Here is a 23,812-nt window from a genome sequence, read left to right on the forward strand (position 1 = left end):
CCTATTAAAGCTACAATTTTGATGACTTCTGATCACATATTTTCCTTGTCACCCATGCATGTGTTCTTGTCTGCATGGCATTTAGAAGACTGCGATAAATGAGAAGCCCTCCGTGGTGTATGGTGTGGTATTTTATCTACAAAAAAATAAAATCTGTCAGCTCCTGTTTTCTATTTATAGCAGTTTATCTAGACAAAAGCAGACAGTGCAGGCAAACTCACTTATAGTTCAGAGGACCTTGGCGGGCTGCATAACAAAGACTCAACTCGAGTCAAACTGAAGCAATCGAAATGAGAGTTTTTGAGGTCAGGATACGTCTTCAATCAGGCAGCTTCCACACATATAATCTCTCCAAATATGCAGATAGTGTGCGTCGTGCCCACCGCGGTCATTGCCTCATCAAGGAGAGTTGAGGAATCACTGACACAGCAACAATAGTATGCCATGCAACCTTATCATACCCTGTCATCTTGCTTTTCTTCTCCCTCTCTTTTTCTATCCATGGCAGCAGTTCATTTTTGCCCTTTCAATTCCCTGCCCCGAAAAGTTCACCATTCACATCATCCTTCTGAATGGTTTCCAGGGAGAAGATCTCCAGAGACACACTTCAACAAAAGGGTCTCACCACACCTCCAAAATGTGTGTGACAGCAACCAAATTACAGACTTGTAATTACAGAGGGACCTGTTTGTATCACGATGGAAGAAATGGATGGACTACATTAAAAAACGCAGGCCAGTTTTTGCTTTTGCTTTAGATTTTGACTTTGTTAACTGCTAGAAGACTAGAGGAAATATTAGTTATATTAATGGAAACAAAAACTCTACATTTTTTAAAATTTATTTATTTATTTTTATTTATTTATTTTTCTTTCCTTTTTCTTTTTCCTTATGTATCTTCTATTTATTTATTTATTGTTTCCTGTTTTGCGTCTTTTTCTTTTCATTTCTTTTCTTTTTCTTCTTTCATTCTTTTTGTATGGATATTTTAGTTGTTTAAATATAGAAAAAAAAAAGAAAAATGACTGATGACGTTGCAGTATATAGAAATATAGAATAGAATAGAATAGAATTCAACTTTATTGTCATTGCACATGCACAGGTACAGGGCAACGAAATGCAGTTTGCATCCATCCAGAAGTGCTTTAGTGATATAGATATATTACAATATATATTAGCAATAATATAGATATGTGAGTATATTACAGAAATGGGTCTATTATGGAATGTGATAATGTACACGGTATGAAGTATGTTGTGAATATTCTATAACTATAAGTATGTACAGGCTGTAGTGAGTACAAGCTATGAACAGGCTATGAACAGGATATAAATATGAAAAACTATACAGAATATGAAATAAGTAACTTTACAGAATCTGAGATATACAGCTATACAGAAATGGGAACTATGCAAGTTGTAAACAGTTGTAGGATTAAAGATTATCAAATGTACAGAATGATTATTTACACAGAGCTATACAGTAGTGCAGTTAAGATAAGTGAGGGTGTAGATGGTTTCTACAGAGGCTATATAAAGTGCTGGTGGTTGTGAGTGGTGGTTCAGTCCATGTTATTATTGTGTGTTTGAGGGTACAGTTGTCCATTGTGTGTATGTTCAGTCCATGAGTTTAACGTGGGTCAGATGTCAGGAGGCAGAGTTCAGGAGTCTGACAGCTGTGGGGAAGAAGCTGTTCCGGTACCTGGTGGTCTTAGTCCGTAGGCTCCTGTGGCGCCTCCCAGAGGGCAGGAGGGTGAAGAGTCCATGTGATGGGTGACTGGGGTCTTTGATGATTTTCCCAGCCCTTTTCAGACACCGCTTCCTGTAGATGTCTTTTATGGCAGGAAGTGGTGCTCCGGCGATGCGCTGGGCAGTTTTCACGACCCCACGAAATATCTCATTCAATTCAATAGTTCAATAATTGCAGTGAAGGTATTTCTGCAGAATATTGTGCTATCACCATTTAAACGATGGATGCAGCCATGATGTTTGTTAACAATGTGTTTTTTTTGTGATGAAGCCTCGAGATGAGAGTTTTTGACATCACCATGTTCCTCTTTTCAAATAGCACATGAGGGGTGAGGAGTGAAGGAAGAGGAGTCTGACTGCAAAATCGAAGAATAAACGCTGGTTTGTGACATGTCAATCACAAGCTAAGCCTGCCCTAAAATCCATCCTACATGACCGTCTTTGTGACTGGAACAGAGTCATAATGTCCACATGGAGATATGTTTTGGCTTGGAAAACTAGAAATTAGTTTTTTTTTTAATGCATTTCTCCACAGCTGGACTTCAAATAGAAGAGTCGACCCCTTTTGGCAGTTGAAAAACTGCAGGTGCAAGGTTTTTTCTGTATCAGAAGCTACATCCACCTTATACACGGAAAAAGCCATCTTCAAGAAGTCTGCAACACGGCGAGACTCCCACCTCTGGGAAACATAAGCAAACCCTGACTTGTTATTTGAGTGAACGTGCAGATACTGGCTCACTGTTTTCATAAACTGTGTTGTGGTGCGGTGAGACTTGCACAGTCTCCACGCTCAGGATTGAGGCATATATGATGCCAAAAGTAAACAACTTTTATCTGTTTATTTTTTAAATCAGGTTTTATATCCCGCTCCACATTGTAATTAGAGTTATGGTCATTTCCACATTAATTTAGCAGACATACTCACAGTAAACAAGTTGAAAACACTGCCACAGCTGTCAGAGGCACAGAGGCAGTTCAAAAAAAAAGAAAACAAAATAAAAAAGTCGTTAAATGTTCAACTTTTATTTGTAAGACCAAACACTTTGAGATGTTTCAAATTTACCGTGCCTGCCTACTCAATCCTCTGGCACTTAAAGCTCCATCTGTGTCACAAACTCCCTCTCCTCCTCTGTCTCACGTACACACACGGACACAATCACGTACAAATAACTGCTTTTATCCTCCCAAAAGATGCTTTGTCTCCGCAGCACGTTCTCCCACTATCTGACACCTCCCACAGTGTTCACTTCTTAAACAAACTCCACATGATACTTTAGGCTGTTTCCATGCTACTGTTGCTATGGATGTCAGTCAACACCCTCCACACACACACACACATACACACCTTCCCTGCCATCAAATAACCAGCTTATTTGTACTACTGGTCTGCCACTGAAAAGTGTGTTAAGCAGATTAAAACATTGAGGACTTAGCTGCGCTGGCATGCCAGCAGCCCAGCCTCGGGATTCTTCTGATTCATGACTGCCGCTAACAGAAAGTGAAACGAAGGTCTCAAACATGCTATGACACTTACCAAAATAGACCAATTACTGAGTTGTTTCAGATTTTCAATTTAGATGGACTCTAAAATAAAACTTTAAAAGATAAGCACGTCATTTTCTTGGTGGGCTGGGCTCCTCATGACCTTTCTTTCCCCAGTTCTGGCATTATATAGCCTATGAGCTACGTAGATCTTCACAAGGTCATCTTATGGTGCAGTGACAGCTGGTGAGATCTCACCACAGGGTGCCATCTCATCCTGTCCATTTATTTATTTATTTAGGCAGGTGATGATGAGGACGGGAACGACGAGACAGAAAACATCAAAGAGGAGTGAGTAGGTCCTTTATTGTGTTTACGTCATGTTCTAGGTCTAAAGAGCGTAAATTAGCTTAAAAAAGAATCTGATCTTTCAGTTGAAGTTTTCCCATTTCAAAGTCTTAACATGTGAGACTCGTGAGTTTTGGAAAAAAATAAAAATAATAATATCTAAAAAACAAACAAACAAACAAGAGAACGTGGTTATGAAAGAAAAGGACAGCTTCAGAGGTAGCAAGAACAGCACAGACTCAGTAAGAGGTGCTTATGAACGTGATGGACTACTTAAATTTAAATCTATTATTGCATTACAAGAACAGGTTGTTGTTTTTGTCATTGTTTTTTAAATTAATGATTCCTTCATCAACAAGAGGATGTTTTACCTCTGTTTAAATTTTGTGTACAAACCAGGGCTGCTTGACAGCTAATTCCCAGTCAGCAACTTGTTGCCAGACTATGCCGGTTTGAGAGTGGTGTGGGACTGATGTTTTCACATTTCCCACATCTGTCTCTGTCCATCTGCCACCCACTAGCCTTTCTCCAGATGGCCGCCTCATTTCCCCCTTCCCTTTGCTGTGTAATTTCTATTTAATTAACATGAGTTGTACTACAATAGGCCAGTGGTTTACAAAGAAGCCGTGGTTCTCACCTTACTGTGCTAGAATGAAACACTTCTATGAAAAGAATTTAAAAAATACTGGGTATCTGCCAATATAGAGCAGGGGTACTATACATTATGCATAACATGAATAGTAATTTATTAAAACCTGTTTTCTGGAATGAAATTAAGAATGCTGCTAGCTCGGGTTAGCATTGAAAATGGAAAGGTCAGAAGCTTGGAAAAACAAGAAGCTTGTTAAGTGACCAGAAGCAACAAAAAGTGTTGCTGAGACAACAACAGGGTGCAAATGCAATTGCCATTACCAGAACATCTGCACAAATCATCCTTCTTCACACTTGGTCTTAGCACTACCTTGCAGTGGTAACCCACCACATCGCCCATGCATGTCAGTGAATCGGCTATTGTTAGCCTTCCAATCAAATAAAGCCAATATCTCACACAATTACAAAAGTAGTTAGGAAAATAAATGTCAAATAATTGTCTGCTGAGTGGTCTTTTAATCTCTTTCTTTCACTGTAGGAGCCACAAGGGGGCACTAGTATCACCACAGCACTAAAATATTTGCTCAATTGATTTTGCATGAGTGTCACATTTTGTTAATCACCTGCACTTATTGAGCAGCTACACTGAGAGAACTTCAAAGCACAAACCATGAAAGCACAAAACAAAGTTGCAAGATAAGGCACATATCAGATTCACAAGCAGCCAACTGAGATGGTTTGCATCATTTATAACTTAATATAACCAGACAGTGTATTCAGTCAGCAAAGAGAGCTACGTAGCTCTTCTTTTCATCATGATGTCTTTGCGACACTCACACAGCATCATAACCTGAAGGCTGAATCTTCTTTGTTTCATTAGTAAAAAGAAGATTAGGACTCTCAAAAACATGGCAACACTTAAAGTGAGCCCAGGAGAGCCAAGACAAAATAAAAAGTGCATCTTATTTATGAATATAAAATAAAAAAACACATCATCCCCTAAAAAAATCAGTAAGTGCCTCCCAGCGATATTAGAATCAATACCAGAAAACTGTACCTAGGATGCAAATGTAGGTAAAAATGAGACGTTTTATGCAAAGCAGGAGAAAGACTGACCACCTTTAGCAAAAAAGTTGCAAAAAAAATCACATAATCACTCAAAACTTGAAATGTTTAAGAAGGTAATCAAAGCTTTTACTCTCTCATTGAGTTTTGGATCCAAACAGCTACCAGTATAAAACTGAACGTGTTTCCAATCAATGTCAAAAATACAGCTATTTGCATTTAATCGTTAAGTGTCTGTCTTTAACTGTAAAAATAGCTTGAAGAGGCAAACAGCACTAACCTGACGTCTGATCTTATTTTTAATATTTTGAGTGTTTGTGCAATGGAGCAGAAAACACAAAGAAGTTTGTGAGACAGAGACTTTTGTTCTAAAGCACTGCTTAAAAAAAGGGGGAAAAAAGTAATCGAAACACACTGTTTCCATAGGAACTGTGAAAGCTTTCCCTCTTTTATGACCTCTGCCTCAGAAGCATTATTATACTTGACTTAATTTTAATGAGAATCCAACACGAGCAGAAGGTGAAGCATTAAAAAAAATAAGCCTGAAATACTGCTAACACAACTGTGATGTGGAGATATTTGGTGAACATTTACTCTTTTCCAAAAGAATTTAATGAAGCAGTGAAGCTGTTAGTAACAGTGGTCTCAAAAACTTTGTATGGTTAAACTCCGTAACCTCTTATGAAGATACTTTTAAAATTTAAAAAAGGAAAATGTGAACATATAAAAAGAAATCGGGCACTTTCAGTGCAAGTGATTAAACCTTAACCTAAAAGTGGAATTTCTAACTTTTATCATAAAACTTTACTAAAAAAAAGCAACAAAATTTTAGGAAATAATTTGTTTTATGGAAAAGTTGACCTCTGACCTTGACTTTGAGTTCAAGGTCACTGAGATTGGAACATGTCAGAGGTTTTTAGTAGATGCACCTATGGTATGAATTTCAACATCCTATGTTGCCCTGTTCTCGAGTTAGGCAGAGCGGCCACCCACCTCACAGGATGACGACAAAACTCCACCCCCAACTGATGCCTAATGCTTCCCGGTAAGTAAGCTTCACAGAGCGTCCCAAGTCGCTCAGCTAAAGTTAGTTTCTTGAAATTTTATTTATTGCCATGAAATTTCAGCTATGAATGGATTTTTTTTTGTTTTGTTTTGTTTTTTTGGTGGAAAAAAGCTTCCATAAAAACTTTTGGAAAAGCATCTACCACAGTTAGCAATGCTAAGCAGTTAGCCGTACCTTTTTAGTTCTGTGAGGCGATTATCCATATTCATGCACACTGAAGGACTCACAGGCCCATGAATGAAACAGCTAATGCAAAATTTGCTTAAATTCTTGCCAAGCAACCACAGGAGATAACATGAGAGGATTTTTTTAATTGCCTAGCACACACTTCCTGCCTTGATTCAGATTCCTTGCACATGTCGCCTCCCCAGTGACCAGACTGCTGACTGAAGGCCCGGAGGCCTGGATGCTGGAGCCAGTCATGATCACATATCTTATCCGGCAGATTATCATGCAGGTTATTTGTTGGGTGATTTCTATGCAAAAGCAGTGTTAGGCACAGGCAGACCCTGAGAGACCAGCAGCAAAATAACAATAAAAAAAAGCCTGGAGGGAAAAAGCAGCAGGAATAGCTGTAGAGAATTACCAGATGCAACTTTTTTTTATAACCCATTGTGAAATACAGTCAACTAGTATGAGTGCAGAGAGAGAGAATGGCACAGCACGAACCATTAAATGAAAAGAATAAAAACAGCGAGGTTTCAAGTGAGGACTTTGAACTACACGGTTAGGATGGTAGAAGCTGAACGAGACAAATTAAAACATGAAGCATAGAGATGGGAACATCAAAATCTGCATCTGTTTCTCCTACAAACACGTGAAGAACTTGATTTGTTCGCATGACTGTTGTATGCAAGCAGGACATTTTTAACAGTGATGTAAGTTCGGTTACACCAACCGAGGCTGCGTGATCGACCTGTGTTTGCTTTTACATCAACGTTTAAATTACGGGAAAAAAATAGAAAATAAAATCTTAACTTACATCATTATGTACCAGTTTTGTGTGAAAAAATGATTTGCTAGAAGTTGGGATATATACAGAGTATATACAGATGACAGAGTGACTCATGGAAAAATGTAGTAGGTCTTTTGCACTAAAACAGTTTCCTGCTGTGACCAAAGCTGCCAGGTTTCCATTTAAAAAGCTATCTGATGTTTGGTGTAACTTTCTTTTTCTTTTTTTCTATTTCTTAACATCAAATAAATCTCCAGAAACACATAGTAAGCACCAATGTGTCCCATTAGAGCAGCTAAAGACCTATAAGAAAAAGAGTCAAATGAGCTCTGGGAGCTTTTGAAGTCATGCTCCGGGGGCAAGGATGATCAAGGGAGGGGGGTAATATCTGTTTTACAGACAGTATGGTCCCACTGTGGCATGAGATGAGGCTCATTACAACCAAAGCTTGATAGTGACGGTACAAGCTGAGAGGCTTTGACACTACCATCCCATCTCAAATTGCCATATCCTCAAAAGGAGACTCCTCATATATTCTCACACGGTTCACATATTAAAATACACAGAAGCTACGCTCAAACAGACATCACACAGATATTGGAAACCTGAAAAAAAAAAACATCCCCGTGGACCTTTAAAAGAGATGTGGGACTTCTCTAGCCTTACCGAGCAGACGGTCTCTATGATCCACAGATGGCTTCGTGAACTGCAGGGCATTCGCATGGCAATAAAGAAAGACCCAAATTGAGAGAAACAGTGTATCACACACTTAATCTCTACAGACTTGTGCATAGGGAAATTTAAGCGATAGCTCCAAACCTAATTTGGTGTGAAATTTGTGTGGCTGTGAAAAGCTGGGCTAGATACAAAGTAACAACTCCAACTGTATCAAGTCTTTTTCTGTGAAAGAGGAGAGAAGCTTGTACCGAACCATTTGCAACAAATCCAGCATGAATGCATAATTTAACATATGGTGATGAAGCCACCAAACATATGCACATTAAAAAAGTGGCTGCAGCAATCTTTAAAGTGCAGGCTTAAAGTGCATCGATGAGTATAAACACCCAATATGTAGCTTTATTTATAGAAAGGCATCGGTGGATACTGCTCAGACATGTTTTTGGTGCTGGTGCAGGTGTGATCAATAATATTAATTAGCAGCTGCATTTTAATTATCATAGTTTCTGGGTTCTGATTGCGTGCCTGCTGGCTCTCTCTGCAATTACATAATGAGAATTTATAAAGCTGAGCAGAAGCTGTAGTTTGAACCTGCTACAGCCAGACAACATAACACGCTGCACTCACTTTTTTAGCCATACGCATAAACATAAGCATGCATGTTTCACTAACATAAATACGTACAGATCCAGAAGAAAGGACGTTAAGAAAGTTAGTATCATTTTTGGACTTTGGCTCGCTATATTTTGCGCTTCACTTGACACTGTGTTGCAAATGACTGAGATCACATCATGAAGGGATTGCTCAAACAGTTGTTTTCATACTAGCATCAGCCTGAATTATCATCACTTTTATAGCCCTCTTACTGAAAGCGGCATTACCCAAGGCCAAAACCGTGAGATGTTGCTCTTAGCTTACTTTTTATATCCTCTGTTATTTTTTAACTTCTTCTTTTACTTGGCCTGTGTTTGTCTTTTATACATATATGATATTGTACAGGACTTTGATTAGCCCTTTATAAATAAGTGATTTTTAAATAAAGTGTATGGTATGGTATGGCCTTAGCTTGAAGTATGATGGTTAAGCAAGTTCCTTTGTGTTATGGAAGCCTTTGTAATGACAGTAGACTGACCAATGTGGAAACTGTGGAGAATTAATGTTTATATTAAACATGTTTCTCATAATCAATCTATTTTTAGATGGATGTCAACTTTTTTAGAAAATACTTCTCTGTATAAAGAGCATGCATCGTAATGAGTTTGAGACCGCTGGTGTAGATCACAAATCATATGTGGGCGTGGCCTGTGCTGAACCTAAAGAGTCAGTACCTTCTTTGTTAAATGAAACTGTTGCCAGCAAATTAAAAATCAGAAATATCTCATTTTTTTAAAAAAAGGATGTTATATTTAGTTTTGCACCAACCTAACTACCAAATTTACAGTCTCACCTCTAAAGCAATTATTAGCCATTTTTACCCCTCAGCTGTAAAAGGTTGACGGGGTATTGTTGTCAGCCGGCCAGGCGGGCAGATGGTCAGTGGGTGGTGTGGACAAGTTTGTGAATCCAATAACTTGAGAATTAAACAATGTAGGATTTTCAACTTTATACCAAAGGGGCATCTTCTAGGAGGCTGAGGGGTAGCACAGGCTCGCGTCAGTATTTTTAGAAATACTTTTGAAAGATATGAGATTCAAAATGTGTTCCTTTATTGTTTTTTTGTTTTGTTTTATTTCTTACAGTTCTATGTGAATAAAAGCAACGCAGTGGTGAGGTGGTTATCACTGTTGGCTCACAGCAAGAAGTATTCAGATCTACTGATCACCTGGGGTCTTTCTGGTGTGGAGTTTGCACTAGTGGGCTCACTAAGTTCTTGCAAACAAATCCGTCTTAGGTTAACTCATGATTCTCAACTGGCCATAGGTTTGAATTTTGGCATGAATGGGTGTCTGTCTTTCTGTGTTTGGGTGTACCCTGCCTTTCACCATGACAGCCCAAATAGCCTCCAGCACATGAACTGGATGAGTTCGATAGATTGATGTGAAGAAAAGGTGGCAGTGATCATTTGTGCAGAAAATAGGAGAAAAATGTCTGAGGATTCTAAGAGCTGTGAAAAAGAACAACAATGTGACCACAAATCGAAAACTGTACCCATGCTAGAAACATATACCAATACATCTAATGTCTCGTCTGCATCTGCAAAGGCAATATATTAAATTTCGATTTCTATGCAAAAAAAACAAAATAATAATAATCTAGGCACAGGGTGATGGTTAAACTAAGTGTATGCTGACCCCAACCAAGAAGCCACAGTTTGATTTACAACAAGTAACAAAAGGAAGGATCAACTTGTAGTATCATAACGAAATGCACTGTGCTGTTTGTGCAGTCAACTTTGAGGTTATACTTAAATACATAACACAAAAGAAATGAAAAAGTAATGTAATATCTGGAACAAATTAACTTCTATGGGTAATACGTTAAAAAATAAGCATAAAAGTAACACTCCAAACACTTGGTTACAAGCTGAAATAAGAAGTGTTAAAAAAAAAGGCTGTAACTTAATAGCATAAGTCATTTTAACTTAAGCAGACTGGAAAGCCTGAGCAGGAATATTACATTTGACAGGCTCATGAAAGCACTTTGACTGAACTTCTTAACCTAAGTTGGCAGAAGATGTCATCTCTTAGTTTGATAAAGGCTTTGCAGCTGGTTGCCTTATTCGCCTTTTTTGTAAGGTTTTTTTTTTCCCATTTAGTATGCAGACATTTACTCGAGATTTCAAGAAATACACTTAAATCCACAATGCTGTGGTGAATTTTTTTTTTAAATGCCTCATTCTCCTGGTCTTCCCTGGCCTCTAATCCTCCCGTCTTTCATCCATTCAGAATAATTACAAAATATTGGATGTTAGGTGAGTAATTCTTCATCTAACACTATTTCTATTCTTCACCGTCTGTCCCACTCATTTAGTTAGTCACACACAGGATCGCTCACTCGCTCTATAAAAAGGCATACAAACACACACACACACCTACAGCAGCCATTATGGATGACTAATGATGTGACACTAGCAGTGGTGTTGCAGTGTAGTATGACACAGTGGTTCATATCCAAGCAACTCAAATCCCAAATGACCAAGAGAAGCTAATGCTGTGCACATGAGACGCAATCAGGAGAATATATAATGGCTTTAATGTTATGAAATGAGCTTTTTCCATATATTCAGATGATCTCTAAGCCCACGTGGAACAAAACTGTATAGCTGCTCACTACCTTTAAGTCCATGTGGCTAAAAAATAAATAAATAAAAGCTCCATTTCCTTTGAGTTTTTTTGTGTGCAATATTAAATCGTACTGGTTACTGGAGCACAAGTGAGAAACTGGAAACAGATCTAGTATCTCCATCTGTGCATATCGCTGTCCCCTGCACATCTCCAACTGCAGGAACTGCTGCCAAATCACGCCACAGATTGGCTAAGTGCGATAGTTCGGCTAACCGATGGCTTTAGCTGGTCTCATCTAAATCCATAGACATCAAAGAAGATCTGTATTTCGGAAAATAGTGTGAACCGGACCCTGCATCCCTAAGAATCATATTACCCAGAAGTTTCATCACTGCTGCAGTGACTATGGAGAAGATTTTTCCAACTAGCTTGACAGGTGCTGCCATAAGACGGAGTACACAAGCATCCTGGTACTTTGAAGCGGAACAAGAAGACAAGCAGAAAAATGGAAATAAGAAATGAAGAGTAGAAAACAGTAAGAGTCTGAATTTCAGTGATTCATCTAAACTTCCGATATATTTACAAGCAAGTGCTAATAGTTTAATTCTGTCTCCTGGATTATTCATAAATTGTAAAGTAATGCTAATCCACAGGAATATTGTATTATGCGTAGGCCATTTCCGAAGAGGCTAGTAAGATGGAGATTACACTTTGTAGTCGCCATCGTTAATATGTTGTTGATGGATAATTAAGATTTAGCAAACAGTTTGCTGTGAGGAAACAGTGAAATAATAAAGCTGTTTAATAACCATCAGCATTGTTACTTGATCCTAAGCTTGTGTAATATAATACAATCCAGAATAATGATTTCCAAATGTGATTGTAACTCTATAAAAGAAAAAAAAAATGTAATTACTGAGTCCATTATCATTCCCAAATGCTGCTGTCATCCAAACCCATTGGTTTCGCACAGAATCACACAAGCTCTTCTGCAGGTTCACAGCCTTGACAAGTGAGCCACATAAACATTAATATTTATCTACATAATGTTAACAGATTCTCTAATATAATGTATACATTTATACACATAATCTGCAAGTAGAGCAAGAAAACTGATTTCACTGTGAGAGAAATATTTGCTAAAATTGGTTGCTGAGGGTTATTATAAAGTGTTACCAAGATTAAAATATCTGTTTTTATAGTCATAAAGCTGATACCTGTTTTAAAAAAAATGCAAAAACTTCCAAATGGCACTGTCCTCAAGGCTGGTCTCTTGTTTGGTTCAATACACAAGGTAAGTTATTTCATTTGTTTCAATCACTATTGCATGTGCAGTTCTTTTCCTTTGTCCCATTACACATCCACTGGGTATTCTGGGTTTTTACAGGCTGGTCCTTTGGACATTTTGCTAATTATGTGCAGGAAACGCAGGCACCTTAATCACCATTAGTCTTTGGTAGACACGACACTGTGGTGCTCCTACAGAAGACTGCCAGTAAAGTTAAAGAAAAAAGTGGCAGCTTTAAGCCATAACCAGTAAGTGATCTTATATGTTTGTGTGATTTAGAGTATGTGTATACAATAAAGTCAATATGAATATAATAAAGCTATTCTGACTGCTGCGTGTGGTTTCCAAGGTAACAGGTGATGGCAGACTATAAAGCTAAAAAAACAACTACTCTGTGGCAAAAACAGCAACCTACCTACACGCTAAATGTTTTTTACCACTCAAGAAGTGTAAAAAGTCTGCTGTTACTTGAGTCCCTACTACTAAACTGGTACATTTGATTGGTTAAATTAGTCTTACAAATTCCTTTACCCCAATTACCTCCTGATCTCTCACAGGTGCTTAACAGCAGCCTTTCCTGTCCCATTTCCCCTCCCAGCACCCAGATCATCGATTAATCTTTGGGGGAACCAGTAGCGGGGGCCTCGAAACATCTTACCGGTGGCTGCTGAGAGTTGAGTACCCCCCTCTTGGTGGACCCCCCTCTGGAGCTGAGCCTTTTCCACGACTCTGAGAAACGCCCCCTGGTGGTGGGACGTCCTGGCCCAGACGTCCCGGATGCAACAGATGAATCATCCCGGGTGGAGAACGGCCGCTCCCGTCTTAACTCCCTCCGCTCTGCCCACTTCTTCTTGGAAGCCATTAGTGTTAAAAATGTAGTCAACAGATGTGGCAAGTAGGGCAGCCACGCAGACTAGAGGAGGCTGTTCTTGATTCAAACTAGTGCCACAGGTGGCATCTTCACTTCATTCTCAACTACCCACTGAACAGCCCCTGTCTCCCTCTGTTGCCCCCTTTTTCCTTAAGTCCTAAGACTGGGTAAATGTCTGACTCCTGTCTCCCTGTTAATGTCACTTTTTTCTCTCTCTTCTTCTGATCTGTTGCGCAACAGATCTTCACCTGCACGGCTTCACTCCTGTGCTCTTCTTTCTCTTCTCTGTGTCTTTCCTCTGGCAGGGAGCGAGAGTCAGAGAGGAAGGTGGTGAAGCAGAAGGTGCTGCCTGCACCCTGTTGCATGTGCTGTTACTGTGGCTCAGCCGTTGATGCTGTTTTCCCTCCTCGCAGGGAGAGAGAGAGAGAGAGAGAGTGAAAAATAGGGAAACAAGGCAATAGAAGGAGAGAGGGAGAGAGAAAGAGAGAGGGAGAGGGAGGAGGAGGGGGTCAGGGAGTACAATATTCAGATCCGGGTGAAAGAGATGAAATAACAACAAGGAGGAGAGGTGGGGAGAGGAGATGACAGCTAGGCAGGTGGACAGAGGTTAAAAAAAAAGGCTACCACACAAAGAAAAACGAAGAGACAAGCAAGAGTCTCAGGAGTGCAGGGTTCCTGTTGAGCATTGCGCAGAGCTGCTTAAAGCTGACTGAGAGGCACAGAAACAGACACCCTGTTCAGTAAGTCACTCTCTTACTGTGAACACTGTGCTTTGAATACCCACAGCTACTAAAACCTCCATTCCCTCCCTCTCCTGCTTGTCTTGCTTCCCCGATCTTTCATTCAGCTTGTCACTCTCTCCTCTGTGTGTGGCGCATGTGTGTGTCCCCCTCTTCTTCTTCTCTTTTGGTACTTTATGCACATGGTTTACAGTTCATGGCGCAGCCTTGGCTTCTTTGTTGTAGAACAAAAAGTGTCGCCAAATAAAACCAAGAGTCATGGTCTCCTTCTTCTTCTTCTCCATCATCATCATCCTCCTCCACTCTCACACTTCTCACTCAAAGGCTTCAGAAGTGTTAAAAGACATGCCACGCTGTGGAGTTGACAGACGGTAAGGATTTGAGTCCATTTTTCCAGTGCAGTAGTGGAGAAACAGCATGACAGCAAGTCTAATATGCCACAAACTAGATTGTGGCAAAAGGAGAAGAGCACAAAATTATTCTGGGACAAAAAATAATATGAGAGATATAGAGAGAGACGGGAAGAGAGGGATTAAGTAAGATAACGGGACGGAAACGGGGGGATGCACAGTAAAAAGAGGTGACAGTGTCTGAACACCGGGGACATTGTTGCAGTCGCTCCCAGCAACCGCTCACCACCTGGGAGGACGCTGCGGCGTTTACGCGTGCGAGCGAGAGATAGAGAGTCTTACTGAGAAGTAAGAGACAGCAAGGCAGAGAGCCCCTGAAGGATGAGAGGAGGTACAGGGAGCAAGTGAGTGGGAGAGCAGAAGAAGGAGTGAGACCGAGAGACGGCGTCTTTTGGAGCAAAAAACACACCATCACCAGTTCAGGTCAAACAAATGATGACAACAAAAGGATATTAAAGCCAGCCCTCAATGTTATTGGTGAACAACTCAAAGCCACGCGATGTACATTTTGCCAGTTATGACATGTTTGATCAGAAAAGCTAAAAGGAAATGTCAGAGTGTACGTGCTAGATTGTTAGAGTATACCATTGATTCAGTCTTATCAAACAACAAAAAGTCGTTGCACTTCTATAGCTTAAACAATTTCTCAATCAATTTGAAAGTTGCAAGAAAACAAAAAGGCATTCAAGCAGAAATGTCAAAGCCTTCACAGGTCCCAGCTTCTCCTCTTTTATATAAATCTAACTGGTGTTTATGTTTTATAGAGAATTTTATGTTATGAATCTGTTTTTGATCATTCAAACTATTAGAGAAAATGACCTATAGGCTCTCACCAAGAATTTGTATATTGTATTGAAAGCTGTGCATAAAACACTAATGTGCTTTCTTTCAGATCATAAGGAAAATATTTAATAATATTTAGCTCATAGTAAAACACAGCAGGCTGCTTGTTTCAGCGTTAGACTGAATTCAGCTACACAAACGTCTCTTAACAGTTTGATGGTTCTGTGTAAATGCACTAAAGTTACGCACACTTAACTTTATTTAGTTAAGCTTTCACATTTCAAAAGTCAACTAAATTAACTTCAATTTGTTAATTTAATAGTGTTTAGTATTATCTGAAGCAAACCATGACACCAGACATATAAAATTCACTATCAGTGAGTCAGTTAAAGCTAATTTTGACATCATTTTGAAAGGAGTTAAATGAAATCCCATCACAAGGAGCGGTTGGTATAGATAAAGCTAACAAATATGAACGAGTAACCTGCTTAATATAAGTAGTATAATGTATTTTTTAAAAGTTCTTGGTTGTCTTTCTCTTGATTTGATCTTAATTGAACTGTGTAAACTAAACAGCAGCCAGCCTACATTGCTAGCTGCTGTCTTTGTTTGTATACATAATTTTATCCCAGAGCCAAAACTGACCAAAGTTTCAGCCATGAAAAGCCCAAAGCCTAGTATTTATTTATTTATTTATTTATTTATTTATTTATTGCATTGCTTTTATCTAACCGAACTCAAGAAAAACCAAATATCTAAGCTACTTCAGTCCTACTCGCCGCTGAGATTTGTCTGCTTTTTACTGGTTTCAAATGAATGCAAGCTTTAGAAAAATAAATATGACAGGTAATGTAAACATACTGCATAATATATGCATATATTGATTTATGGAAATGTTATTCCAGGTTATGCAAAAATATATGATATGTAAATGTCTGTTTTAGTGGGATGTATGAATAAAAGATGACTGGAAATGGTGACCTTTTTCTCCTAAAGCAGTAAAAAACATATTACTTTTAGTTTATAAAGAAAAAAATAAATGTTGTATTTTGTGCAATGAAAAACAATGGAACCTTGCTTTGCTAAGGTAAAAGCACATGCACACACACACACACGCCCTTTCTTTAAAGAAAGAAAGGGTCGTAGGCATGTTTTGTATAAACACACTGGATTCATCTGAAATTGAGAGAAGTTGAGTGGATTTAACAACTTCTACTAGCCTACTAGCCCAGCTCACATCAGCCTATTTCCCCTCCTCCAAAAGTCAGCATTTCAAAATTTAAAAAGCACAGAGTGCCTTCAATTCAAACTATGTAATGTGTTGCAATGTAATACAGAGTAATCACAGAGTTGGCTTTACTTGTGCTTCTGGGGTCCACCAGTTATTGACCGATAAGAAGGGGAAAAAAACATTATGTATTCTTTTTCCTGCACACTTTTTAAAATACTTTTTAAAATCAACTGATTTCAGTTCTTGTGCAGCCTGCAAGAAAAATGTTGGAGCAGTCTATAACTTTTGATGGGGCAGAGATGGACATTACATGGACATTACATTTATTATTATTGCATGAATGGAAAAGATCATAACGGTAAAGTTATGACCTGGACAGAAACTGGTGCTAATGCTACAGTCACACCCGGGAAAGCAGTGGTTGAAGATCCTGGCTCAAAAAAAAAAAAAAAATACTCCAACCACGTGTAATGAACTCGAAAAGTGGCTGCTCTGAGGGTAAGGATCAGGTTTGTGAGCACCTGTAGTCAGCTTCCATCTTCAAAGCGACTTTTGTTCTTCAAGACAGCCATTAAACAACAATAAGATAGAGACAGCCTGCTATCAGTTGTAAATTTATTGTCATCTACATGAGCAGAAATTCAAACAGAAATTCATACTTGCATTCACAGTCCAGCCGTAACCTTGCAGATTAGAGGTTAGAGGAACACAAATTCCTCGATAAACAGTGACGTAGTTGCTGCAGGAAAGCGATGTAACTGTAAAATGCCATAGGGACTCAACAACCTAGTTTTTAAACAGGTATCCAACCAGAAGGGAACCAGCTGAATCGATTTATCAATTAGACAGTTATTTACAAGCTTTCCCAAATGTGTCTGAGATTGGATGTGTGTCTTCTTGGCTAAATCTGGGCTAATTTAGCCAGTCTGAATCCAGCTGTGATTGTTTGAAGACAGGTCGCATCCCATCAGGTAACCTTTGCAATTTCCTTGTGATCAAACGCCCATAGAATGATGTTGTTGAACACTCAACCTCTGGGCAACTAGCTGGTTGTTACAACTACTAGCAACCAGTTGCTAAAAGTAAAAGAAAAAATTCAATGCAATCTCTGCACAACTGCCAATTTTCGATCAATGTGAAGTGCTCTTCGGGCTTGTTTTTAACTTTTCGTCAGCTTTCTGTTCTTACTTAAACATTAAAAGAAAACTCTGTGCAGCCTCATTAAGAGGTGGACTGTAGTCTAATCTTCTTTGTATTGTTAACCAGTAATAGCATGGCAGCGCATTTCAAACTTTGTCAGGGAACAAAATGTTCTCTTCAGAGAATAATAAGTATCATTACTTTCTTAAAAAGTAAGAAGTAATTTGTACATCACTCAGTCTTTTGAGTAACATTTGCATTGTGTATCCAGACATAATTTGTTTGCACTCAAGTGTTTAAATTGCTATTGCTAAGATTCGGAGTATGCAAAGCATAAGAAAAAGAAAAATGCACACTGCACTGTTTTTGGTTGCAATTTCTAGTCAAAAGAAACAAGTGATATTCGTGTTTACTGTGTTCCTAAAAAGAGTAAGAAAGACTCACGGCTATGTTCTCGGCACTTCTTTGATGTATATAGTTGATTAAAAGGCATGCTGTTGGTTAGAAGCTACAACTAAAACCAAACAACAATTACAGTTTTATCTCACAAGAAGGCAAAACTACAGCACAAACAGCCACAAACCTGATCTCAGAGGAACCTGACAGCCTACCAGCTCAGTCAGTTCAGCATCTCTTTGTTTTATTTGGTTTAAGGTCCAAGAACTGAGACCAAGATCATACAAACCATTTGACTTTCATTAACCTGGCAGCTTTCTAAACAACGATGGCCTGAGAGAATGAGAAAGGTTTTTTTAATGTAACTTAAGTGTTAACATGCTATATGTGGCACGTCTCCATTCTCAGGATTCCTTTTCACATCTTCTCGTTGCTAAGGTTACTAACCTGACAACTATGATCATGTTCACTCTTCCCATGAAAGGCTACTCAGTTGCATCCACATACACACAATCCTACAGAGCCGTGTTTTCTGTGTTTTTTCTCGTACAGGAAACTTTACTGATAAGAGTTACTAAGAAATAAATCTTCATATATGGCAGGTGATCACATCTTCTTACACAGCATGAAAAAGATTTAACAACAAAAATTATAAGTGATGTACTAAGTGCCGCAAAAAAAAGAAAGTAAGATATGCAGAGGACAACCTGTGCTTCTTGTTCAGTTCAACTCGTGTCAGACGGATGTGAAAATTTCCCAAAACCAAGTAATTAACAGAGTTGTTTGTCTTATCAAAATGTACCCATCAGTTCGAGGTCATCTCATTAAACAAGCAACATGTTGGAAAGGCTTTTAAAGTCTCCAAGTGGCAGAATACTTTTTTACGGGGTTGAACGTGAAGTGTCAGGCTCAGACTCTAACCAGTTACATAAGCAAAAGAGCAAAGCATGCCCTCGCGAGGGGCTACCATTAGCCGAGGGTGTGAAAGAACACTTTGCTCAGTTAGTGTCTGATCTCCTAAACAACTACTAATTGTCAGAGTTTAAAAAAGACATTACTTTCTTGTGTTCAGTCTGTTAATGGCAGAATTACTGTTCCTACAGACATCAATACAATTATTAAAATTGTTCAAGCAGTAGTAGCAGAGCTGCTGAAGTAATGAGCATTTTAAAGGAAATGATCTGGCTTTGAAACACTTACGTTTGAAGAACAAATTATTTCTCTTCTCCTGACAATCAAATTATCTGTCATTCACTCAGTGCTGGGCGGTTTTCGTAAATAAGAAAATTTGAAAGGATTTTGCACAAAATGTTCTCCACGGTGTTTGTCCCAAAGAAATCATAAAATATACGTATGTGTAACATATAGACAAATCTCTGACCCACACTGACTTTAATTTAAAGTTGCAGGAAACACTTTCAGACCAAAAGCCTGAAGAGAGTCTTTAATATTCTGTAATTAATTTATTCATGTGTTTCTACAGAATTCAATTGTCATGTTCACCATAACGTAACTTTTATTACATATTTATATTTAAATTCAGTAGTACAAATTAGTAATATTAATAAGTGGACAAACTTTTTTTCTCCTTCAAAATGTGAATAAATAATTCTAAGACCTCACGCTGATCTGTTTTGTTTTTTAATCAATAGACATTTTTATTAAATGTAATGCTATAAATATTTTTGGGGGGGCGAACCTGTTTTTGAAAGAACATTATTTAATTTATTTAAGATAATATTTATTGATTAGAAATGTTTTAAATTACAATAAATTAACCGGCAAACGCTGTATTTTAGTGGCACATTGTGTTATCTAAGGTATGTTTGCAGTGTTAAAAGTCTAACTGACCTATTAACACAGCAGAAAATGCTGTGCGATCGTGACTTTGACTGTCTGTATTTTATTCTTTTAACGCTGCAAACAGGCTCGGAGCAGAATAGAAGGAGAAGCGGGAGATGAGGGTTAAAGGAGTTGCCATTAGCTGAGAAAAACTTGTTATTTCCTAATATCATAAACAGCTACTGGTGGTGGTTAGACTTTCTTAACGAGGCTTTACACTCTTGTCTTAATTATTGTTGATGAGCAAGTGGATAATAAGCATTTGTAGCCTGAGAAACAGAAACACTTCAGTCTCTTTACTAGAAAACTATATTCCTTCTTTAATCAACACTGCATTAACATTATTAATTAGGCTTTTATCGTGATTAAGCTGCATTAGGAAACACAATGTATCACTGCGGGACTGGAGTGAGGGTTGCTGAGCTCGAACCTCTCATTCATTATTCTATCAATCAGTTCAACCAAACAGTCAGTTTAATTGTATATTTCTTTGTTTTCGTCATGATTTTTGATCATTAATGTGTAGAAACAAGGCAGGCACGAGTTATTAGAAATGACTATTAGAAATGAAATGTTTGTTTGTTTTTTGTCTTTTTAGTATTTAAAATATTCGGGGAAACTGGGAGTATCGTTCCTACCTTAATTTCCGTGCACAGTGGGGTCAGAACTCTTCTGGTGTGAGACTTCCTCGTCATTTTCCCCTGGGTAAAAAAAAAGCAGAGCAAAATGAGATATTTGTTGTTCTTAGAGTCAGAAGATGTCAGAAACAAAACTGCTTCATCTCTGTCCAATAACAATTTGACACTGAACTCATAATTTGAAAGTATTTTTAAGACAGCAAATGTAATAGATTCTAAAAAACAAAAAGTAAAATCATGTTTGAACTTCCGCATTTGTGTTTTTTTATTCTTTTTTATGCCACACAAATAGTTTTATTTGCAAAAATCCCTTACTCTTTTTTTGAAACCAGATCTCTTGGAGCTACACTCTTTACACTCAAAGCATTATGAAGATCTGCACACTCACTGTGGCTGTATGTTAACTGACATATTATGATTTCAGTCTGTTTTCTGTCCAGCGAGGTAAGGTCATAAATCAAAGGTTTTTCACTATTTGTTTGGGACTGACAGGAAAGTGTTTTTTGTTCCTTTTTTAAATCCTCACAGTATATTTTCAGAATTGCGTTACATTTAAAAAAAAAGTTGGTAAGAACATTATAAGACATGTGTGTTTCGGGTGTTATGAAGGTGCTCCAAATTCAGTTAATTTAAAGTTTTTTAATCAAGTCACGATAGCAAAGCTTTAATTACCGGGAAATGCAACACAAGGCAAACTGCAGAGTGTGGATTTACTAGTACAATGGGCCACAAAGATCAAAATACTGTAGAATAAATAAATTATAAATGCTGTTATAACAATAATCACAATCACGCTTGAAGGCACTTTCTCCGCTGTACTGAACATCTAGTCCTGTGGAAAAAACAAATATGGCTTCATATTTGACTAGCATACTTGTATACAGAGGACTCCATGGTTGAGTCAGTGACTGCAAATTGTCCAAGTCGTCTCCTCTCCACCAACGTGCTTGACAGTTCATCTGAGGTGTTTGTGGACATTTGCTGTGTTTGCTGTGGCCAAAGAGCTCCACTTTGGTCTCATCTGCCCAAAGGACATTGTGTCAATACAATTCAATTTTATTTATTTAGTGCCAAATCACAACAATAGTCCCCTTAAAGTGCTTTGCATTATAAGGTAAAGACCCTAGAATAACACAGAGAAAACCTCAAAAATCAAACGACCAGCATATGAGCAAGTACTTGGCAACAGTGTGAAGGAAAAACTCCCTTTCAACAGGAAGAAACCTTCAGCAGAACCAGGCTCGGGGAGGGGCAGCCTTCTGCCACAAAGAAGTCTTGTGGTTTGTCTGGATGCAGCTTTGCAAACCAAAGCCATCCTGTCCTGTTCTTTTTAGAGACAAGACACTGTCTCCTGGTAACCTTTCCAAATATGTCAAACTTGATTTGGAGATGCAGCTCCTGGGTTTGTTGCAGTTTCTCTTTCTCTCATTGCACACTCTGACCTTGGGGTGAATTGGCTTAGACATGCACCCCTAGGAAGATCGTGTCATGGCGTTAACACACACCTGAATGCTCCAGACCAGACCAAAGTGCTCATACTTGCTTATGATCAGTTAATAAGTGCCTTTGATTAGAGCTCCTGGCTGCTACTTATCAATTAATTCCTGCAGATACAGTAGGGTGTACTTAGTTTTACACAGGACTGCACAGATTAGTGTGGGAACTTTATTTTTCTGATTTTTTTTCTTTATAAGATTCACTTATGCTTCAGCACGCAGCCTAACTAGTTCCCATTCCCCGTCTATTTATTCCTTCATAGTTTATTTTCTTTAATCAGCCGTGAGTGCCATACTCAGTCTGGCACGATGCCACCTGACGATCTTGAGCAAATCAACGTAGAAAACTAGTGTAATGAACAAAGGACCCTCATTATCAAAATTATCATGCGCTCAAAATTAGGGACATCAAATAACAATATGGCATGGCTGTTATTTGTTTGTTTGTTTTGTTGTAAATCCATATAACTGTACAATCTGTTGTAAATAAAACACTTATTCCAAAAAGAGAAGCGGCTGTGTTTACCCCACTGATAATTAGCCAGTGTCTCCTCTCATAACCTCACACTAATTACTGTTTCCTCTCTCTGTGCGACAGAAAGGTTGGGGATGCATTTTTAAGCAGGCCGATGCCATCAATAATTCACGCACAATATTCACACACAATATATGTGTTTCTCTTAGCCAGAATTTTTGAATTTCCCTCAAATATGTCAGCTGTACTCATCAGGTGCATATTTAGAGCTAAAACTCTGGTCGGGTATTAATCATCCAAAGAGACAGAGAGAGCTGTCATCAGCAGCGCAGCTACCTTATGTAGTGGGTGAGCTATCATTTGTGACCATACTGAAACACAGGTGTTACTCCAAGAAAAAGAAACAAAAAAAAGAGCTAAATCCACCCAATGAAAACACATGAACCAGCTTTGTTTTTCTGTTGTTTAGGCCCTTCTGTTGCTGGCTGTTATACTGTTGGGAAAGACTCAACAAACTGTCAGGCTGTAATAGATGAGCCAAAAGCAAACTCAGCCTCCTGTAGAGAAGTGTCATCCAAACTGTCCAAACTGCTGCCGACACTCCTACACATCTCCCAGGCTGTTTGATGACAGTCTACGTGACAGCCAGCAAACCCATGATACCCTCAATATGCTCGCAAAATGATGCATTTTTGTTTGCGTTTCTATATAAATGTGGTTTCGCCTCTCTAATTAAAGCTGGCCTTCAGTCTAAACCATATATACACTAATGAGGCTCGCCTTTGTCTAAGAACAAACGAGCCAATCGCTGAATTTCTGACAAGACACCATAGTATGTCCACACAAGCTGTGTTCATAAAAAACAAACAAATTCACACTGTAAAGAAAAGTTTATGTTCATCCAGGTCGTTAGCAAATTTTAAGCCATTTGAAACTATAGAGATAAATTTCAGTAATGTGGAAAGACTGAAGAAAGAAATATCATATAGGACATCACAGGGTTGTGAATTCTTAGACTAATATAAATAAATACATAAGGCAAATATAAAGATAGAATAGAAGAACAGAGATAGACAATGAACTCTTTTTAGGGGACAGAGGATACCTCAGAGGCTGATTTTGAAGAAGTGTGCCAAATCCATGTTTCACTAACATGGACATGATTTATACATAAAGAGCATATGGTTGCTTCAGTGTCCAATGGCCAACAGATGGAGGGGCAAAGCAAGAAAAAGAGAGAATATGGGCACAGGACTATTATTTATTTAGGACACCAGCAGCCGAGCACTTGATCTGTTACTACAGCTTACACAATGCAATTTTTATCATCACCCTAAAAACATTA

General features: G+C 38.5%; 1 protein-coding gene across 9 annotated transcripts in view; it reads right to left on the bottom strand.

Moving 5' to 3' along the window:
- trpm3 (transient receptor potential cation channel, subfamily M, member 3) overlaps positions 1-23,812 on the bottom strand; it is a 155,857-nt gene that overhangs the window by 130,708 nt on the left and 1,337 nt on the right. For 2 of the 9 annotated variants that reach the window (XM_040019000.1, XM_040019008.1), the window contains exon 1: positions 13,104-14,416. In XM_040019000.1, the coding sequence (XP_039874934.1) occupies positions 13,104-13,307 (204 nt within the window). In that variant the 5' untranslated portion in view covers positions 13,308-14,416. Of the gene's footprint in view, positions 1-13,103; positions 14,421-20,496; positions 20,560-23,812 lie in introns of those variants that run through there. The other 7 variants (XM_040018998.1, XM_040019002.1, XM_040019003.1 and 4 more) reach the window with 6 other exon arrangements.

This window comes from Simochromis diagramma, unplaced genomic scaffold (assembly GCF_900408965.1).
Source record: "Simochromis diagramma unplaced genomic scaffold, fSimDia1.1 OVJJ01000822.1, whole genome shotgun sequence".
Lineage (NCBI taxonomy): Eukaryota > Metazoa > Chordata > Actinopteri > Cichliformes > Cichlidae > Simochromis > Simochromis diagramma.